Source organism: Bufo bufo, chromosome 5, assembly GCF_905171765.1.
Source record: "Bufo bufo chromosome 5, aBufBuf1.1, whole genome shotgun sequence".
In the NCBI taxonomy this organism is placed as follows: domain Eukaryota; kingdom Metazoa; phylum Chordata; class Amphibia; order Anura; family Bufonidae; genus Bufo; species Bufo bufo.
Window position 1 is genome coordinate 24392359 of NC_053393.1, and position 19865 is coordinate 24412223.

At 45.0% G+C, this 19865-nt stretch overlaps 1 protein-coding gene across 1 annotated transcript in view; it reads left to right on the forward strand.

Moving 5' to 3' along the window:
* Positions 1-19865, forward strand: part of LOC121002363 (serine/threonine-protein phosphatase 6 regulatory ankyrin repeat subunit A-like) — a 104863-nt gene that overhangs the window by 69867 nt on the left and 15131 nt on the right. The window contains exons 19-21 of the mRNA XM_040433828.1: positions 13586-13792; positions 16061-16162; positions 17840-17938. Coding sequence (XP_040289762.1) covers positions 13586-13792; positions 16061-16162; positions 17840-17938 — 408 coding nt within the window. The remainder of the gene's footprint in view (positions 1-13585; positions 13793-16060; positions 16163-17839; positions 17939-19865) is intronic.

The following is a 19865-nucleotide window of genomic DNA, read 5'->3' on the forward strand; positions in this document are numbered from 1 at the left end:
TCAGAGTCAGAGAACACTGGACTCTTCTCTCAAGCATGGAAGAGACAGAACTCATCTAAGGTTAATTTACATAATTATAAATCTGTAAAAGCACACAGAGCTATGGGGAATTGATATTGCGGATGTGCTAGCGGCGTTCTAGCGGCGTTCTGGCAGCTCATGTCCTCAGCTCTATACCCAAAATCCAGATGACAGGTTCCCTTTAAGTATCTAGTAACCAGTGCATGCGCACTGCATATCACTATGCCTCTGCTAACAGTGGGCAATGTACGGCGCATGCCCGGGTCCGGTAGGAATGACGCAACATACAGGGCTGGCTGGACGATACAGAGGGGAAGGTCAGGCGCAAGTAAGGCTTGGAGCAGTGGGCACTTGCAGCACACTCACCGCCCCCGGGCACTTGTAGCACACTCGCCCCCCCGGGCACTTGCAGCACACTCACTGGCCCGGGCACTTGCAGCACACTTACCGCCCCCGGGCACTTGCAGCACACTCACCACCCCCGGGCACTTGCAGCACACTCACTGGCCCGGGCACTTGCAGCACACTCACCGCCCCCGGGCACTTGCAGCACACTCACCACCCCCGGGCACTTGCAGCACACTCACCGCCCCCGGGCACTTGCAGTACACTCACCGCCCCCGGGCACTTGCAGCACACTTACCGCCCTCAGGCACTTGCAGCACACTCACCGTCCCTGGGCACTTGCAGCACACTCACCGCCCCCGGGCACTTGCAGCACACTCACCGCCCCCGGGCACTTGCAGCACACTCACCGCCCCCGGGCACTTGCAATATCTAATTTGTATCTCTTTACAACTTCATTTTTGGTGCTTTGGAGTCTCTCAAAAACTAAACCAAGTCCCATTAGTGTTATGTATTTGCATCCCACAGAGCTATATTATCAGTTTAAAACATGTCACGTAGGTGACTCCCTTTTAAGATCACCTGTCAGCAGTATCAACCCTGTTAAACCAGGACTACTGCCTGCTATAGTTTATCATGCTGATTAAAAAGATACTTAACAAAAAGAACTTGTGGACAGCACTTCCTAGCATACAGCGTAGTCCCTTTAAGGGACTGGAAGAATGGAGTGGATTAAAGCTAAGTAATCATCCAAAATACAGACTCTTCTTACAAGGAAGCATTGAGCCGTCTGTATGGAGCCCATGTTCCTCAGAGGGCCATAGGACCAGGAATTCTCACGTGGCAGCAGCACTAGTGGTGTGGTCAGACGTATATAATAACACATTTGCGTTCCTCGTGTCGTGTGACGCATGTCGGCTGCATAATATTTACTCTGTGACATCACAACCTGCACTTCTATCACAAGTGTTGCATCAGACATGAAAGGCCGGACTGGCGGTCACGCTAAGTATCTCTTCCTGGATTGCTCGCTGTGCTTGAAATCGGACGCCCGCAGTGCACTTCCCTTTGGGCTGCTCCCTTTCCTCCCAGTAATTATCCTGCTCCTCTGCTGATGACACTCAAGCTATAACCTCGTGTGGAATGTGGAAAGAATTTCATCAACCTTCCTGACTAAGGGCTCATCATGCACACGACCGTGGTTTGGGTCCACATCTGATTCCGCATTTTTTGTGGGGGGGTCGGATGTGGACCCATTCACTTTAGTGTACTGTCTACATCCGTGCCTTCCGCAAAATTATAAAACATGTCCTATTCTTTTCCGCCTTACGGACAAGGATAGGAATGTTCTCTTAGAGGCCGGGCATTCCCTTTCGCAAAATGTGGAACGTACACAGCCGGTATCCGTGTACATGAGCCCTAAAGTGGAGATTGATGGAAGAGTTAGACAGTCCAACCATTCAAACTCCTCACATCAGCCTTTCCGTTCTCCTGCTCCGTTATAGGAGCAGAAGAACGGAAAGGACGGATTTAGCACATAACTGAGCCGAACGGATCCTAAGGACCCCATAGACTATAATTGGGTCTTTTAGGTTTCCGCCCAGAGGAAGATTTTTGAAGCAGAGACAAAAGTTCTGCATAAATTTTTATTTTGGTGTCATTCTGTGATAAAACCTGAGAAGTGGACACAATTGTATCCAGTGTAGACAATGTCCTGTGAGCTATGGTAAGCACCTCAACAGCATCTGTACTTTGCTACAATGTATCAGTCTGGAGTCTGGTTTTTATACAGTCCTGATCAAAAGTTTAAGGCTGGGTTCACACCTGAGCGTATTACAGCGCGTTCCTACGCGCTGTAAACCGCTCAACAGGCAAGAACCAATGATTCCCTATGGGCATGGTTCTCACTTGAGCGTTTTACTGTGCGTACAAACGATGATATTTTTCACTTTCAGTTGTAAATTTTTTTTTTTTTTAAAATACATTTCTATATAAATTTATCTCTAAATTTATTGTTCTACATGTCTTTGATAAAAAAAAAATGTTTGGGTAAAAAAAAAAAATGGTTTGGGTAAAAGTTATAGCGTTTACAAACTATGGGACAAAAATGTGAATTTCCGCTTTTTGAAGCAGCTCTGACTTTCTGAGCACCTGTCATGTTTCCTGAGGTTCTACAATGCCCAGACAGTAGAAAAACCCCACAAATCACCCCATTTCGGAAAGTAGACACCCTAAGGTATTCGCTGATGGGCATAGTGAGTTTATAGAACTTTTTATTTTTTGTCACAAGTTAGCGGAAAATGATGATTTTTTTTTTTCCTTACAAAGTCTCATATTCCACTAACTTGTGACAAAAAATAAAAACTTCCATGAACTCACTATGCCCATAACGAAATACCTTGGGGTGTCTTCTTTCCAAAATGGGGTCACTTGTGGGGTAGTTATACTGCCCTGGCATTTTAGGGGCCCTAATGTGTGAGAAGTAGTTTGAAATCAAAATGTGTAAAAAATGCCCTGTGAAATCCTAAAGGTGCTCTTTGGAATGTGGGCCCCTTTGCCCACATAGGCTGCAAAAAAGTGTCACACATGTGGTATCGCCGTACTCAGGAGAAGTCGGGCAATGTGTGTGTTTTGGGGTGTCTTTTTACACATGCCCATGCTGGGTGAGAGAAATTTCTCTGTCAAATGACAACTTTGTATAAAAAAATTGGAAAAGTTGTCTTTTAGGCCTCATGCACACAACCGTTGTGTGCATCCGTGGCCGTTGTGCCGTTTTCCGTTTTTTTTTTTCCCCTGACCCATTGACTTTCAATGGGTCCATGGAAAAATCAGAAAATGCACCGTTTTGCAGCCGTATCCGTGATCCGTGTTTCCTGTCCGTCAAAAAAATATGACCTGTCCTATTTTTTTGACGGACAGCAGTGCACGGACCCATTCAAGTCAATGGGTCCGTGAAAGAACACGGATGCACACAAGATTGGCATCCGCGTCCATGATCCGTGGCCGTAGGTTACTTTCATACAGACGGATCTGAAGATCCGTCTGCATTAAAGCTTTTTCAGAGATGAGTTTTCACTTCGTGAAAACTCATATCCGACAGTATATTCTAACACAGAGGCGTTCCTATAGTGATGGAGACGCTTCAAGTTAGAATATACTACGAACTGTGTACATGACTGCCCCCTGCTGCCTGACAGCACCCGATCGCTTACAGGGGGCTGTGATCCGCACAATTAACCCCTCAGGTGCTGCACCTGAGGGGTTAATTGTGCATATCATAGCCCCCTATAAGAGATCAGGGGCTGCCAGGCAGCAGGGGGCAGACCCCCTCCCTCCCCAGTTTTAATTTCATTGGTGGCCAGTGCGGCCCCCCCGGCCCCCCCTCCCTCCCTCTATTGTATTATTTTCATTGGTGGCACAGTGTGCGGCCCCCCCTCCCTCCCTCTATTGTATTATTTTCATTGGTGGCTGTCACGGATGGTGTACAGGAAACAAGACAATACAATATAAACAATGACTCACTGGATCCACAACTAAGGAACAAAAGGGAGACCCCTGCATGAGACCTGCCGCTCTCCCTTATTGCTCAGCCTATGCAACCACCCCAAAGGTGGATGGGCGCATATCCACGTACCTCGACTATCTTACACCTGAAGACCCTACAATAGTGAGGGGACACGACCACCGGCTCCCTACACAGACACGGAGGGAGTCAGGGTCACCTGGATCCAGAAAACAGAAAATCATAAATACATAAACAGAACTTATCTTGCAGACAACTAGGGACTGTGGACTGGGAACTAGGAACAGCATGCACACACACTCCAGGAAGTTGTATAAGCTGCACACTACTGCATTCTGGGGAGGAACTTAAAGGGCAGCAATCAGTCCAACTGCATGACAGCTGAGATAGACTAACGAGATGAGGAACTAAACCAAAACAAAGAAATTCAAGGAGGAGGATCTAAAAGGCTCCTGTCAGAGCTTCTCAGCTGTCTGGCTGTGACAGTACCCCTCCCTCTACGAGTGGACTCCGGACACTCAGAGCCCACCTTCTCAGGATGGGACCTATGGAAAGCCCTGATGAGACGAGAGGCCTTAATGTCCGTCACTGGGACCCACATCCTCTCCTCAGGACCATAACCCTCCCAATGAACGAGGTACTGGAGGGAACCGCGGACAAGACGAGAATCCACAATCCTAGAGACCTGAAATTCAAGATTTCCATCAACCATAATCGGAGGAGGAGGCAAAGGCGAGGGTACAATAGGTTGAACATAAGATTTCAATAAGGACTTATGAAAAACATTATGGATCTTCCAAGTCTGAGGAAGATCAAGACGGTAGGCAACAGGATTGATGACAGACAGGATCTTGTAAGGCCCAATAAACCTAGGACCCAACTTCCAGGAGGGAACCTTCAATTTGATATTCTTGGTAGACAACCACACCAGATCACCAACATTCAGGTCCGGACCAGGCACACGTCTCTTATCTGCCACACGCTTATATCTCTCACTCATGCTCTTTAGATTATCCTGAATCTTTTGCCAAATAGATGACAAAGACGAGGAGAATCTGTCCTCATCAGGTAAACCAGAAGACCCCTCTCCCGAGAAAGTCCCAAACTGCGGATGAAACCCATATGCACCAAAAAATGGTGACTTATCAGAGGACTCCTGACGACGGTTATTTAAAGCAAACTCAGCAAGGGACAAAAAAGAACACCAATCCTCCTGATTCTCCGCCACAAAACAGCGCAGATATGTCTCCAGATTCTGATTGACGCGCTCTGTCTGGCTATTCGACTGCGGATGGAAAGCAGAAGAGAATGACAACCGAACCCCCAAGCGAGAACAGAAAGCCTTCCAGAATCTGGAAACAAACTGCGTGCCCCTATCAGAGACTATGTCTGAAGGAATACCATGCAATTTGACAATGTGGTCAATAAATGCCTGCGCCAGCGTCTTAGCATTGGGCAAACCAGGAAAAGGGATAAAATGCACCATTTTGCTAAAACGGTCCACCACCACCAGAATCACAGTCTTCCCCGAGGAACGAGGCAAGTCCGTTATGAAGTCCATGGACAGATGTGTCCAAGGACGGGAAGGAATGGGCAAAGGGAGGAGAGGACCTGATGGCCGTGAATGAGGGACTTTGGCACGAGCGCAAGTCTCGCAAGCTGCCACAAAACCCTCAACCGACTTACGAAGCGCAGGCCACCAGAATCTCCGAGCGATGAGATCCAGTGTGGCTCTTGCCCCTGGGTGCCCAGCAAGGACCGTATCGTGGTGTTCTTTAAAAATCTTGTGTCTCAAAGCGAGAGGCACAAACAACCTCCCAGGAGGACAAAGATCAGGAGCTTCTGACTGGGCTGCCTGCACCTCTGCCTCCAATTCAGGAAAAAGAGCAGAGACCACCACACCTTCAGCCAAAATGGGACCCGGGTCTTCAAAATTCCCACCTCCCGGAAAACAACGTGACAGGGCACCTGCCTTCACATTCTTAACCCCAGGGCGGAACGTGACAACAAAATTAAACCTTGAAAAGAACAAAGACCATCTGGCCTGTCTCGGGTTCAGACTCTTGGCTGACTCCAAGTAGGCCAGATTTTTATGGTCAGTAAACACGGTAATAGGGTGTCTGGCTCCCTCTAGCCAATGGCGCCATTCTTCAAAAGCCAACTTGATGGCCAACAATTCCCTATCTCCCACATCATAATTTCTCTCTGCGGAGGAGAGTTTCTTTGAGAAAAAGGCACACGGTTGCCATTTGGCAAGAGAGGAACCCTGAGACAAGACCGCACCCACCCCTACCTCAGAAGCATCAACCTCAACTATGAAGGGTAACGAAATATCAGGTTGTACCAGGATGGGAGCGGAAGCAAAACTCTCCTTGATATTAGAAAAGGCCTTACGCGCCTCTACCGACCAGGAAGAAAAATCTACCCCCTTTCTGGTCATATCAGTGAGTGGTTTAACAACAGAGGAATAATTCAAAATAAATCTCCTGTAATAATTGGCAAAGCCCAAAAAACGCATCAGCGCCTTCTGATTCTCAGGAAGCTCCCACTCAAGCACAGCGCGGACCTTCTCGGGGTCCATGCGAAAACCAGAAGCGGAGAGAAGAAACCCCAGAAATTGAATTTCTGGAACTGCAAACACACATTTTTCCAGTTTTGCGTATAATTTATTCTCCCGCAGAATGAGCAAGACCTGACGTAAGTGTTCCTTATGAGTCTTGAAATCAGGAGAAAAAATCAAAATGTCATCCAAATACACTAATACAAATTTTCCCATTAAATGATAAAAAATGCTGTTGACGAAATGCTGAAAAACGGCTGGGGCATTCATCAAACCAAAAGGCATAACCAAATTCTCAAAATGGCCCTCAGGGGTATTGAAAGCCGTCTTCCATTCGTCTCCTTCTCTGACCCTGACCAGGTTGTATGCCCCTCTTAGGTCTAATTTGGAAAAGACTTTAGCCCCAACAACCTGGTTAAACAGGTCCGGGATCAGAGGAAGCGGATAAGGATAACGAATAGTGATACTGTTCAGCTCCCTGAAATCCATACAAGGTCTTAAAGAACCATCTTTTTTCTTAACAAAGAAAAAGCCAGCGGCAACAGGTGACTTCGAGGGTCGTATGTGTCCTTTTCTCAAACTCTCAGAGATATAAGCACGCATAGCGACCCTCTCAGGTTGGGAGAGATTGTATAAACGAGATTTAGGCAGCTTGGCGCCTGGGATGAGATTAATAGGGCAATCATACTCCCTGTGCGGAGGCAAATCCTGAACTCCACTCTCCGAAAAGACATCCGAAAATTCAGAGAGGAAAGGTGGTACAGTCTTAGTAGAAACCTCAGAAACAGATGTTATGAGCCAATTCTCTCTGCAAAAGTCACTCCAACCATTTATGCTTGCCAATCAATGGTGGGGTTATGTTTAGTGAGCCAGGGTAGTCCCAACACTCGAGGAGTAGGCAAACCGCTAAGGACGAAACATGACACATCCTCAACATGAGCATCACTCACAATTAAACGGATATGGTGAACTATGCCCTTTAATGATTTCTGAGAAAGTGGAGCGGAATCAATAGCAAAAACAGGAATATCCTTTCCCAAAGTGCATACCTGGAAACCATGAGTTATTGCAAATTGATTATCAATGAGATTGACAGCTGCTACACTATCCTCAAAAATCTCACAAAAAATGCTCTTGCTCTCTAGCGCCACCCTAGCAGGTAGGACAAAACGGGAACTACAAGCAAACGGAAAACCTTCAATTTCCGCCTCAACCCTGCCAATAGTAACAGACGGAACATTTTTAAAAGATTTTTTCCTTTTTGTCTCTTTATTACTCCCAGAAAACTGCCTGAATCTCCTAGAGGGACAAACATTTGCCAAATGATTTATACCTCCACAACAAAAACAAACCCTCCCATGCGGGCTGAATCTTCTATTGTCAGAGGCAATCAACCCCAGCTGCATGGGCTCCTGCTCAGAAGGGGCTGACAGCGACTGAGACCCCTGCGCACAGAATGAGACCGCTGCACTGTCCCGGGACTGAGTATGACAGGAAGGAGAGATCTCTCCTCTCTCACTAAGACGCCTGTCAATACGAACGGCCTGAGACATAGCAGAGTCCAGGGAGATTGGCCTCTCATGAAAGGCAAATGCATCTTTCAATCCCTCTGAAAGACCCTGGCAAAATTGACTTCGGAGTGCAGCATCATTCCAACCAGTATCAGTTGCCCATCTCCGAAATTCTGAGCAGTATATCTCTGCGGATTGTTTACCCTGGCATAACAGACGTAGTCTAGACTCAGCCAGAGCAATACGATCCGGATCATCATATATCTGACCCAGGGCTAAAAAGAATTTATCCACTGAGCGGAGGGGCCGTGCCCCCTCCGGTAGCGAAAAGGCCCAGGATTGAGCGTTACCCCTGAGCAGCGATACAATGATCCCCACCCTCCGTTCTTCATCACCAGAGGAATGGGGAAGAAGGCGAAAATGGAGTTTGCAAGCCTCTTTAAAACGCACAAAATTCTCACTACCCCCAGAGAACGTATCCGGGAGCGAGATCTTAGGCTCAGCACAAACTCCATGAACGCAAGCTGAACCGGTCACTTGAAACTGAGAAAAAATCCTACGGAGATCAGCTACCTCCAATGAAAGACCCTGGAGGCGTTCAGCCAAAAGTGAAACCGGATCCATGCTTGAGACGGTTTTGGCGGCTTATAATGTCACGGATGGTGTACAGGAAACAAGACAATACAAAATAAACAATGACTCACTGGATCCACAACTAAGGAACAAAAGGGAGACCCCTGCATGAGACCTGCCGCTCTCCCTTATTGCTCAGCCTATGCGACCACCCCAAAGGTGGATGGGCGCATATCCACATACCTCGACTATCTTACACCTGAAGACCCTACAATAGTGAGGGGACACGACCACCGGCTCCCTACACAGACACGGAGGGAGTCAGGGTCACCTGGATCCAGAAAACAAAAAATCATAAATACATAAACAGAACTTATCTTGGGACTGGGAACTGGGATCAAGGAACATCATGCACACACACTCCAGGAAGTTGTATAAGCTGCACACTACTGCATTCTGGGGAGGAACTTAAAGGGCAGCAATCAGTCCAACTGCATGACAGCTGAGATAGACTAACGAGATGAGGAACTAAACCAAAACAAAGAAATTCAAGGAGGAGGATCTAAAAGGCTCCTGTCAGAGCTTCTCAGCTGTCTGGCTGTGACAGTGGCACAGTGTCCAGCCCCCCCTCCCTCCCTCTATTGTATTATTTTCATTGGTGGCACAGTGTGCGGCCCCCCCGGCCCCCCCCCTCCCTCCCTCTATTGTATTATATTCATTGGTGGCACAGTGTGCGGCCTCCCCTTACTTAGCAATATTAGAAGCATAATACTTACCTGCTGCGCTGTCTGTGACCGGCCGGGAGCTCCTCCTACTGGTAAGTGACAGATCATTAAGCAATGCGCCTCACAGACCTGTCACTTACCAGTAGGAGGAGCTTCCGGCCGGTCACAGACAGCGCAACAGGTAAGTATGATGCTTCTAATATTGCTAAGTAACCATGGCAACCAGGACTGCAGTAACGTCCTGGTTGCCATGGTTACCGATCGGAGCCCCAGCGATTAAACTGGGACTCCGATCGGAACTCTCCGCTGCCACCAATGAAAGGGGGGGGGGGAGAGGGGAGGCCGCACACTGTGCCACCAATGAAAATAATACAATGGGGGGAGGGAGGGACGGGGCCGGGGGGGCCGCACACTGTGCCACCAATGAAAATAATACAATAGAGGAAGGGAGGGGGGCCGCACACTGTGCCACCAATGAAAATAATACAATAGAGGGAGGGAGGGGGGCCGCACACTGGCCACCAATGAAATTAATACAATAGAGGGAGGGAGGGGGGGCCGAGGGGGGTCTGCCTACTGCTGCCTGGCAGCCCCTGATCTCTTACAGGGGACTATGATACGCACAATTAACCCCCCTCAGGTGCGGCACCTGATGAGTTAATTGTGCGGATCACAGCCCCCTGTAAGAGATCGGGTGCTGCCAGGCAGCAGGGGGCAGTCATGTACAAAGTTCTTAGTATATTCTAACTTGAAGCGTCCCCATCACCATGGGAACGCCTCTGTGTTAGAATATACTGTCGGATCTGAGTTTCACGATCTAACTCATATCCGACAGTATATTCTAACATAGAGGCGTTCCCATGGTGATGGGGACGCTTCAAGTTAAAATATACCATCGGATTGGAGAAAACTCCGATCCGATGGTATAATAGGAACTCCTGACTTTACATTGAAAGTCAATGGGGGACGGATCCATTTGAAATTGCACCATATTGTGTCAACGTCAAACGGATCCGTCCCCATTGACTTGCATTGTAATTCAGGACGGATCCGTTTGGATCCGCACGGCCAGGCGGACACCAAAACGACTTTTTTTTAATGTCCGTGGATCCTCCAAAAATCAAGGAAGACCCACGGATGAAAAAACGGTCACGGATCACGGACCTACAGACCCCGTTTTTGCGGACCTTAAAAAAAAACGGTCGTGTGCATGAGGCCTTAGAGAGATATTTCTCTCACCCAGCATGGTTATATGTAAAAAGACACCCCAAAACACATTGCCCAACTTCTCCAACTTCTCTGAAAGTCAATGGGTCAGCGGAAAAAAAAAACGGAAAACGGCACAACGGCCACGGATGCACACAACGGTTGTGTGCATGAGGCCTAAAAGACAACTTTTCCAATTTTTTTATACAAAGTTGTCATTTGACAGAGAAATTTCTCTCACCCAGCATGGGCATGTGTAAAAAGACACCCCAAAACACACACATTGCCCGACTTCTCCTGAGTACGGCGATACCACATGTGTGACACTTTTTTGCGGCCTAGGTGGGCAAAGGGGCCCACATTCCAAAGAGCACCTTTAGGATTTCACAGGGCATTTTTTACACATTTTGATTTCAAACTACTTCTCACGCATTAGGGCCCCTAAAATGCCAGGGCAGTATAACTACCCCACAAGTGACCCCATTTTGGAAAGAAGACACCCCAAGGTATTTCGTGATGGGCATAGTGAGTTTATGGAAGTTATTATTTTTTGTCACAAGTTAGTGGAATATGAGACTTTGTAAGAAAAAAATAAATAAAAAATCATCATTTTCCGCTAACTTGTGACAAAAAAATAAAAAATTCGAGGAACTCGCCATGCTCCTCACGGAATACCTTGGGGTGTCTTATTTCCAAAATAGGGTCACTTGTGGGGTAGTTATACTGCCCTGGCATTTTAGGGGCCCTAATGCGTGAGAAGTAGTTTGAAATCAAAATGTGTAAAAAATGCCCTGTGAAATCCTAAAGGTGCTCTTTAGAATTTGGGCCCCTTTGCCCACCTAGGCTGCAAAAAAGTGTCACACATGTGGTATCGCCGTACTCAGGAGAAGTTGGGCAATGTGTTTTGGGGTGTCTTTCTACATATACCCATGCTGGGTGAGAGAAATATCTCTCTAAAAGACAACTTTTCCCATTTTTTTTATACAAAGTTGGCATTTGACCGATATATTTATCTCACCCAGCATGGGTATATGTAAAATGACACCCCAAAACACATTGCTTAACTTCTTCTGAGTACGGCGATACCACATGTGTGACACTTTTTTACAGCCTAGGTGCGCAAAGGGGCCCAAATTCCTTTTAGGAGGGCATTTTTAGACATTTGGATTCCAGACTTCTTCTCACGCTTTAGGGCCCTAAAATGCCAGGGCAGTATAAATACCCCACATGTGACCCCATTTTGGAAAGAAGACACCCCAAGGAATTCCGTGAGGGGCATGGCGAGTTCATAGAATTTTTTTTTTTTGGCAAATTTTTTTTTAGTTTTTTCTCACAAAGTCTCCCTTTCCGCTAACTTGTAACAAAAAGTTCAATCTTTCATGGACTCAATATGCCCCTCAGCGAATACCTTGGGGTGTCTACTTTACGAAATAGGGTCATTTGTGGGGTATTTATACTGCCCTGGCATTTTAGGGGCCCTAAAGCGTGAGAAGAAGTCTGGAATATAAATGTCAAAAAATTTCTACGCATTTGGATTCCGTGTGGGGTATGGTGAGTTCATGTGAGATTTTATTTTTTGTCACAAGTTAGTGGAATATGAGACTTTGTAAGAAAAAACAAAAAAATCAATTTCCGCTAACTTGTGACAAAAAAAAAAACTTTTATGAACTCGCCATGCCCCTCAAAAGTGATCTTTTTAAAGCGCCACAGCGATTTTACGGTGTTTTTGCAGTGATCAGAAAAAAAAATTCTTTCACTGCAGTGGGGCGGACTGAACGCAAGTGTGCGCACAAGATCAGGCCTGATCGGGCGAACGCTGCGTTTTTTGTAGAGCCTATAGAACATGTACTATTCTTGTCCGCAATTGCGGACAAGAAAAGGCATTTTCTATATAGTTCTGGCAATGTGCGGATCCGCAAAATGTGGAAAGCATATTGCCGGTGTCCGTGTTTTGCGGATCCGCGGTGTCCGTGTTTTGCGGATCCGCAAAACACATACGGACGTCTGAATGGAGCCTTACAGGGGGGTGATCAATGACAGGGGGGTGATCAGGGAGTCTATATGGGGTGATCAGGGGTTAATAAGTGACAGGGGGGGTGTAGTGTAGTGTGGTGTTTGGTGCTACTTTACAGAGCTGCATGTGTCCTCTGGTGGTCGATCCAAACAAAAGGGACCACCAGAGGACCAGGTAGCAGGTATATTAGACGCTGTTATCAAAACAGCGTCTAATATACCTTTTAAGGGGTTAAAAAAAATCGGATCTACAGTCTGCCAGCGAATGATCGCCGCTGGCAGGCTGCAGATCCACTCGATTACCTGTAGTTCCTGTGAACGCGCGCGCCTGTTTGCGCGCGTTTGCAGGAAATCTTGCGTCTCGCGAGATGACGCGCCGGCGCGTCCACTCGGAATAACAGGGCCGCCGCGAAGACGCAATCCTGCGTACGGCGGTCCTGTAGTGGTTAAAGGCATGTGGTCCTAAAATTTTGATCAGCTGAAAAACAGCCTGTTTCAGTTTAATCGTTATTTTCAATTAATTGAATGCTCCAAAAATGTTTTGTCTCACTCTCATTTCTTCTTGTTGCATGTTGAAGCTCTACTCGGAACCTTGTTAAGATCCAACAATGTAAAATATAATTTTTTGCTAATTTTCAAGTGGTCTTAAACTTTTGATCAGGACTGTATCACAGAGCATTGTCTACAATTGTATCCACTTCTCAACTGAGAGCAGGACAAGCTATGCACAGGTTTACTAAAAAGCAAACACCAGTGTTCTCATTCACTGACAGCAAGCAGAGATTTTGAAGTAGTGACAAACTGAAACCAGAAACCCCCTTTAATTAGTTTTACAGCTCCGTCTTCTGCTACAGAACACCAAATCTCTTCCACCTCACTCAATAATAAATCCTTCTTTAGAAAGTCCCTCTCCCAAGTAGTGACTGCAGGGAGACTGACAACAGACTGACAACAAACTGTTGTCTGTTTCCAAGGGCAACCTGGAGAATTTTAAAAGCAGCTGCATGGTAAAGGGAGGAGAGCTGCCATAACTGGGTTGGCGTGTAAAGTCTTGGACCCACCCAAAAAAGACATTCATCATTAATCATCATCCTATAATTTCTCCCAGGAAGGACAGACCCCACTTCACCTCGCTGCTGAAAACGACCATTCTGAGGTCGTTAAGCTGTTCCTGAAACATCGACCTGAGCTGGTGACATCGGCCAACGTGGACGGATCAACGTGCGCTCATATTGCAGCCGCCAAGGGGAGTGTCGCCGTCATCAAAGAGCTTCTCAAATTTAATATGCGTAGTGTGACCACAGCACGAAATAAGGTCAGGTTATAACCCCAGGGCAACAACGACAGGCCAAATGAGGTATTCAGTACAGGTCACTGCAGAGAATGGTGTACTAATCATTTGTGACCAGGCCAGATGTCGTTTTAGGAGATAATGCATTATAAATATATAACATTTCCTATGTTGTACTATTCCTGAGGTACATCCTGTATTATACTCCAGAGCTGCACTCACTATTCTGCTGGTGCAGTCACTGTGTACATACATTACATTACTTATCCTGTACTGATCCTGAGTTACATCCTGTATTATACTCCAGAGCTGCACTCACTATTCTGCTGGTGCAGTCACTGTGTACATACATTACATTACTTATCCTGTACTGATCCTGAGTTACATCCTGTATTATACTCCAGAGCTGCACTCACTATTCTGCTGGTGCAGTCGCTGTGTACATACATTACATTACTTATCCTGTACTGATCCTGAGTTACATCCTGTATTATACTCCAGAGCTGCACTCACTATTCTGCTGGTGCAGTCACTGTGTACATACATTACATTACTTATCCTGTACTGATCCTGAGTTACATCCTGTATTATACTTCAGAGCTGCACTCACTATTCTGCTGGTGCAGTCACTGTGTACATACATTATATTACTTATCCTGTACTGATCCTGAGTTACATCCTGTATTATACTCCAGAGCTGCACTCACTATTCTGCTGGTGCAGTCACTGTGTACATACATTACATTACTTATCCTGTACTGATCCTGAGTTACATACTGTATTATACTCCAGAGCTGCACTCACTATTCTGCTGGTGCAGTCACTGTGTACATACATTATATTACTTATCCTGTACTGATCCTGAGTTACATACTGTATTATACTCCAGAGCTGCACTCACTATTCTGCTGGTGCAGTCACTGTGTACATACATTACATTACTTATCCTGTACTGATCGTGAGTTACATCCAGTATTATACTCCAGAGCTGCACTCACTATTCTGCTAGTATGGTTACTGTGTACATACATTACATTAGTGGCCATTTATCTATACAGTTAGTTGGTTTTCGGCAATACATGAAGATCCGGTCCGGCTATGAAAAATTAAAATATGGATTAAAACTTTTTTTTGCAGCGAATAATATTTTGTTACAGTTGTGAAAACCATCCCCCCCCCCCCCATTACTGTTACTATTGTTTCCCAGGTCTTTATTGTATAGCCCCCCCCCCCCACCTTGTGAAGTAGATTATGATGACGGATATGCGTGTGTCTCTAAAAGAGCTTTGATGTAAGCTGCTTACAATAGTAATGAGCCGCCCCCAGTGTATCCGGTCTCCTGCATTGTCCTGCAGAAGAGGAATAACCAGGAGACCAGAACCGCCATATGGTGGATAACCTTAGTTTTATCAGTTAGCACTAAAGATCACATTACATCTAGCTTGAGATAATAAGGACAACTGAACTTGTCCCCAAAAATCCTTAGAGAGAAGGTCCTCCTTACTATAGATGGAAAATGCAAATATATGCCGCCATGCTATGTGGAAAGCAGATGTAGCCCACTATTAAATACTAAACTGTATAATGGTGCTTGCTGGATGGAGGAGACATGCTGAAATGTCAGGGACTGCAAACGGTATGCCCAACCGTCCACATGACTCATTAGAGGCATGTTTAATGATAAACTTGCTGACTATTTCCAATGACAGCCAACAGTATTGTCAATAAGGTATCTTGGGTAACAAAAGGGGTTTTACTCACCCAAGACTCTTTTGTTAAACTTCAGGAAAGAAATGGAAATTGGAAACTTTAGTTCCTCCACTATTTCACCAGGACATAGAGACTAAGGGACCTTTCCCTCCCGTTTTTTCCTCCTAAGCTTGCCAGTCACATTCTCAGATCATTTCCAGATTACAACCTCTAAAATAGTCATCAGTTGACAGCAGGTGGTTTGATGAAGATGTCAGCCAAGATTAGGGAAATTTATATAGATACATAGTCCAGGAAGGCGAAAGTACCAGGGATGAGCTGAGGAATGGAGATAGTGTCCATCAAGGTACATAGATACGCAATGGACATCCACAGGAGAGATGATCAGAACCTAGGAAAGTCTGGAGGAACCTAAGGGGGAGATGAGTTCTCGAGCCACAGGAATTCAAAAAGGCTGCCTATGGTGACATCATCGGTTGGTGCCAGATGGCAGATCAAAATAAACTGTATCTGCATCTACCAAAAAAAAACATAAACAAGACTTTTTTTATGTTTTCCTTTTTCTCCTGTTTGGGGTTCAAGACAAATGACTCCACACCCCTGCACCTGGCGGCATCAGGGGGACATGCGGAGGTGGTGAAAGTATTGCTGGAAGCTGGAGCATCTCCATCAGATGAGGATGCGGTAAGTTTACCATAGTTTGCAGACTGAAGATCTGATTTACAAAAACATTCTTAAAATTTTCTCCTGGGGGATTTTGCCTTAGTAGAGCAGAGTGGGTCTCCAATCAGCACTTTCAATAGGAATTGTGTAATTCTTCATTTTCCCCATGGTGCCACTGCAGTTGAATTAATCACTTGCTGCTGAAGAAAGCTAATACATATTACTGCTTTATTCACAGGCACAATATAGGATTATAAATAAACCAGTAATATTAGCTTTCTAAGTATAGAAAAATCACAACTCCTAATGTGATAAGGCTAACTGGTCAGTCTTGCATGTAGAGATACCAGGTTTGACTCTTGGGAGTGAGTCTTAGATTTTTTTATTTCTTCAGATATTGTTTTCTCCCTCATTTAACACATAATAAAAGGCTATGGCCTTATCATATTGAGAATATTGACTTTTTATATTTAGAAAGCTAATAGATATTACTGGTGTCTTTATAATCATATAGTGTGCCTGTAAATAAACCAGTGATATGTTTAATTTTTTTCAAGCATAAATAACACTATTCTTAATAGGATATGGCTACACCCTTTTAGTGTGGGTTAAATGATAGAGAGAAAAAAATAACTGGGACTTCAACCTAGTCTCTTGGGACTTCAACCTAGGGTTTCTACATGCAATGCATTGCTGACAACATACCAACAAATTATAATTTTACCATATTGAGAATTATACATTTTTTTCTATACTTAGAAAGCTAATACATATTAATGGGTTCTTCATAATCATATATTGTGTCTGTGGATGAACCAGTAATATGTATTAGCTTTCTAAGGATAGAAAACCTCTATTCTCAACGTAGTAAGGCTATAGTCTATAGTCTATATAATATCTTATGATATCTGATGAATCAATTTTCATAAAAACAATCCTTTCAAATGGTTAGTAGCATTGACCCAAGCCACAGTTGTCAGTCGGTAGAGATTCCCAGCCATAAAAAGACTTTTGGTTATGGCTTCCCTCTCATCTATCACCATTACTGCTTCCAACACAGATGTTCTTCCATCTTCAGCTAAGGTCATGTTAAATATCTACAAAATCATATAGATGATTTCCCTCCAGTATCTATGCAGCTTGGGACAACACAACCACATGTGAATCAGGAATCCACAAGGAAGACTACATCTATGACATTAATCATTCTCCTGATAACCAATTAGTTGTCCAGTATCCTCTACTTATAAAAAAAAACTCTACATCAATATCTGTTAGAGGACCTTTCATGGGTCCAGACATTATCAAATAAGTAGGGGGTTGTGTAGGGCATAGTGCAGGGATGTAAGGTTACTTACTAGTTTATGTGTGTGACGCTCCATTCCCCCGATGTGCCCCCCTTTTACTTTTCCCGACTGGGATGTAAATGAATATCATCGGTATAGGCAGGAGGAGACGGCCCTGTTTCTCAATGGGTGTCTCCTTCTTCCTGGCTGTGCCGCGGTCCATTCGCAGCGGAGAGTGTCACAGCCAAGGAGAAAAAAAATCACCTTCTCCCTGGCTGTGACGCTCTCCGCTGCGATTGGATCGATAATGTCTGGACCCATGAAAGGTCCTCTTTAAGCTTCGTAGTGTTCCTCTCCACCTGCCAATAAATTGATTTTTTAGTCATCAGAGTTATGTGATTGTCTGCCATAGGAAGGTATGTCCACCATCCAACTGGCAGCTAAGAATGGCCACATCAATGTCCTGGACGTGTTAAAGGGTAGCGTCTCATTTCATATGACAAGCACTAAGGTAAGATCTTCTAGAATGAATCCGCCATATTTCCACCCTTAACTCCCATCTGACACTTCTCACCATTATTGACAGCCTGGTTCCCAGCAGAAAAATGTTCGGGATTCAAGAAAATGTGTTTAATGGGTGGATGGTTGACTTCTGGGTGGTCAGTGATGAAATATATGGACACTGCAACACAGTTACCAGTGGAACCTGCTCTCGGCTGAGAAGTGGATATAATTGTAACCAGTCTAGACAATGCTCTTTGAGCTGTACAGCTTAGTTCTCCAGACTGATACATTGTAGCAAACCAGAGAGACAAGTGCAGCTGCTGCTGAGGTTTTTAGCCCACAGAGCATTGTCTAGCCTGGATACAATTGTAACAAACCCTCAGCTGAGAGGTAGGACTAGCTATGTAGGTCTTTACTACCTCTGAAGGTAAACTGGAGTGTTCTTATTCACTGACAGCAAACAGATACTTGAAAATGGGGAGAAACTGAAACCTGAAGGGGAATTCATCATTCTCCCTACATGTGTTTTTGGCATAAAAAAATTGTAAAACCCTGGTTCTTAGTTGCAACTGGCATTTTACACTGCCCTCCTCAGGCTTACAAAAACAGGCGTAGCAAAGGTGGGGTGTGGATGGGTCCATTGTCCTCGGCTCCTTCATCATTATTTATGCCAGAAATTGGAGTAAACAATGACTGAAATCTACAGCAGCTCCATTTTCAGGTTGGCACACGGACTGCCGGAGGAGGCATGTCTTGTCATATATTACATGTCTCCTCTGGCAGAGCAGGCCACATGAAGACAAAATTTATAGGAAAAGTTGTACAGTTCTCATTATTAACCATTTTAATGACCTTAAAGATGAAGTAGAGTAAAATCTCCATATTGGCAGAGCAACGTAAGATCAATAACACAGAAGAAGATAATATTACTTGACAGGGAGATGTCAAAATGTTGGGTGTAGTAGTAATGAAAAATGAAGACAAATATTTGGCTATGCTCTTGCTATGAGAGGACACATATTACCATTACATATTTTAAATGTGGCTCTTAACAAGCTCTGCCTCTGATGCCTCCAGATGTAAGGCAGCTATGCTATAAGTCAATATTCGGCCCTTTAAATAAGCCTTGAGACATGACTTACATATTAAATAAGCCAGCACCTCATCTGCAGACAGCTGTTTCGGGGTGATTGCCCCTCATCAGTGCAGAGCAGAGAGTACTGGCTTAGCTGGGTGAGAGGCCTTAGTTGGGATTTGGGGGGTACTATTTCTCCTTGGGGAGAGAGCGCCTTAATCTCTACTCTGTACTGATGAGTGGCAATTACCCCGAAACAGCTGGCTGCAGATGAGGTGGAGGCTTATTTAATATCCGAATCATGTAAAGGGTCGAACATTGACTTATAGGATAGCTGCCTTACATCTGGTGGCATTAGAGGTGGAGCTTGGAGCTCATTTGCATTCCATTCTTCTCAGAATTCCAGAGGAGCACGTATGGCCTATAAGTCTCCTCACGTCAACTAAGGAGCTCTTTCCCCAAGGAGAGATAGTATCCCCCAAATTATAAAAATGCTATAACACTAGGAAGACGTGGGAACGGAAATCTAAGGGATGCCAGTGGACAGTGTCAGGTACCTACCCTAAAGGTGAATAGGTTCAGGAAATGAACCCAAAGTGGGTTTAGATGCGCCTCATGAGAACATGATTTTCCTCCTATAAAATCACTGTTCAGAGGCCACACATGCTATATACAGCAAAATATAGCCAAAGCTATGGCAGGTCTGAGAAGGTTTCAGAGGTAGATGCCAGAGTAATTAAGGAAGTAGGTGAACTGTAGCAGCAAGAAAAAAACTGTAGCAGCAAGAAAAAAACTGTAGCAGCAAGAAAAAAACTGTAGCAGCAAGCAACAATATTTGATGTCTGATTATTGTTATCAC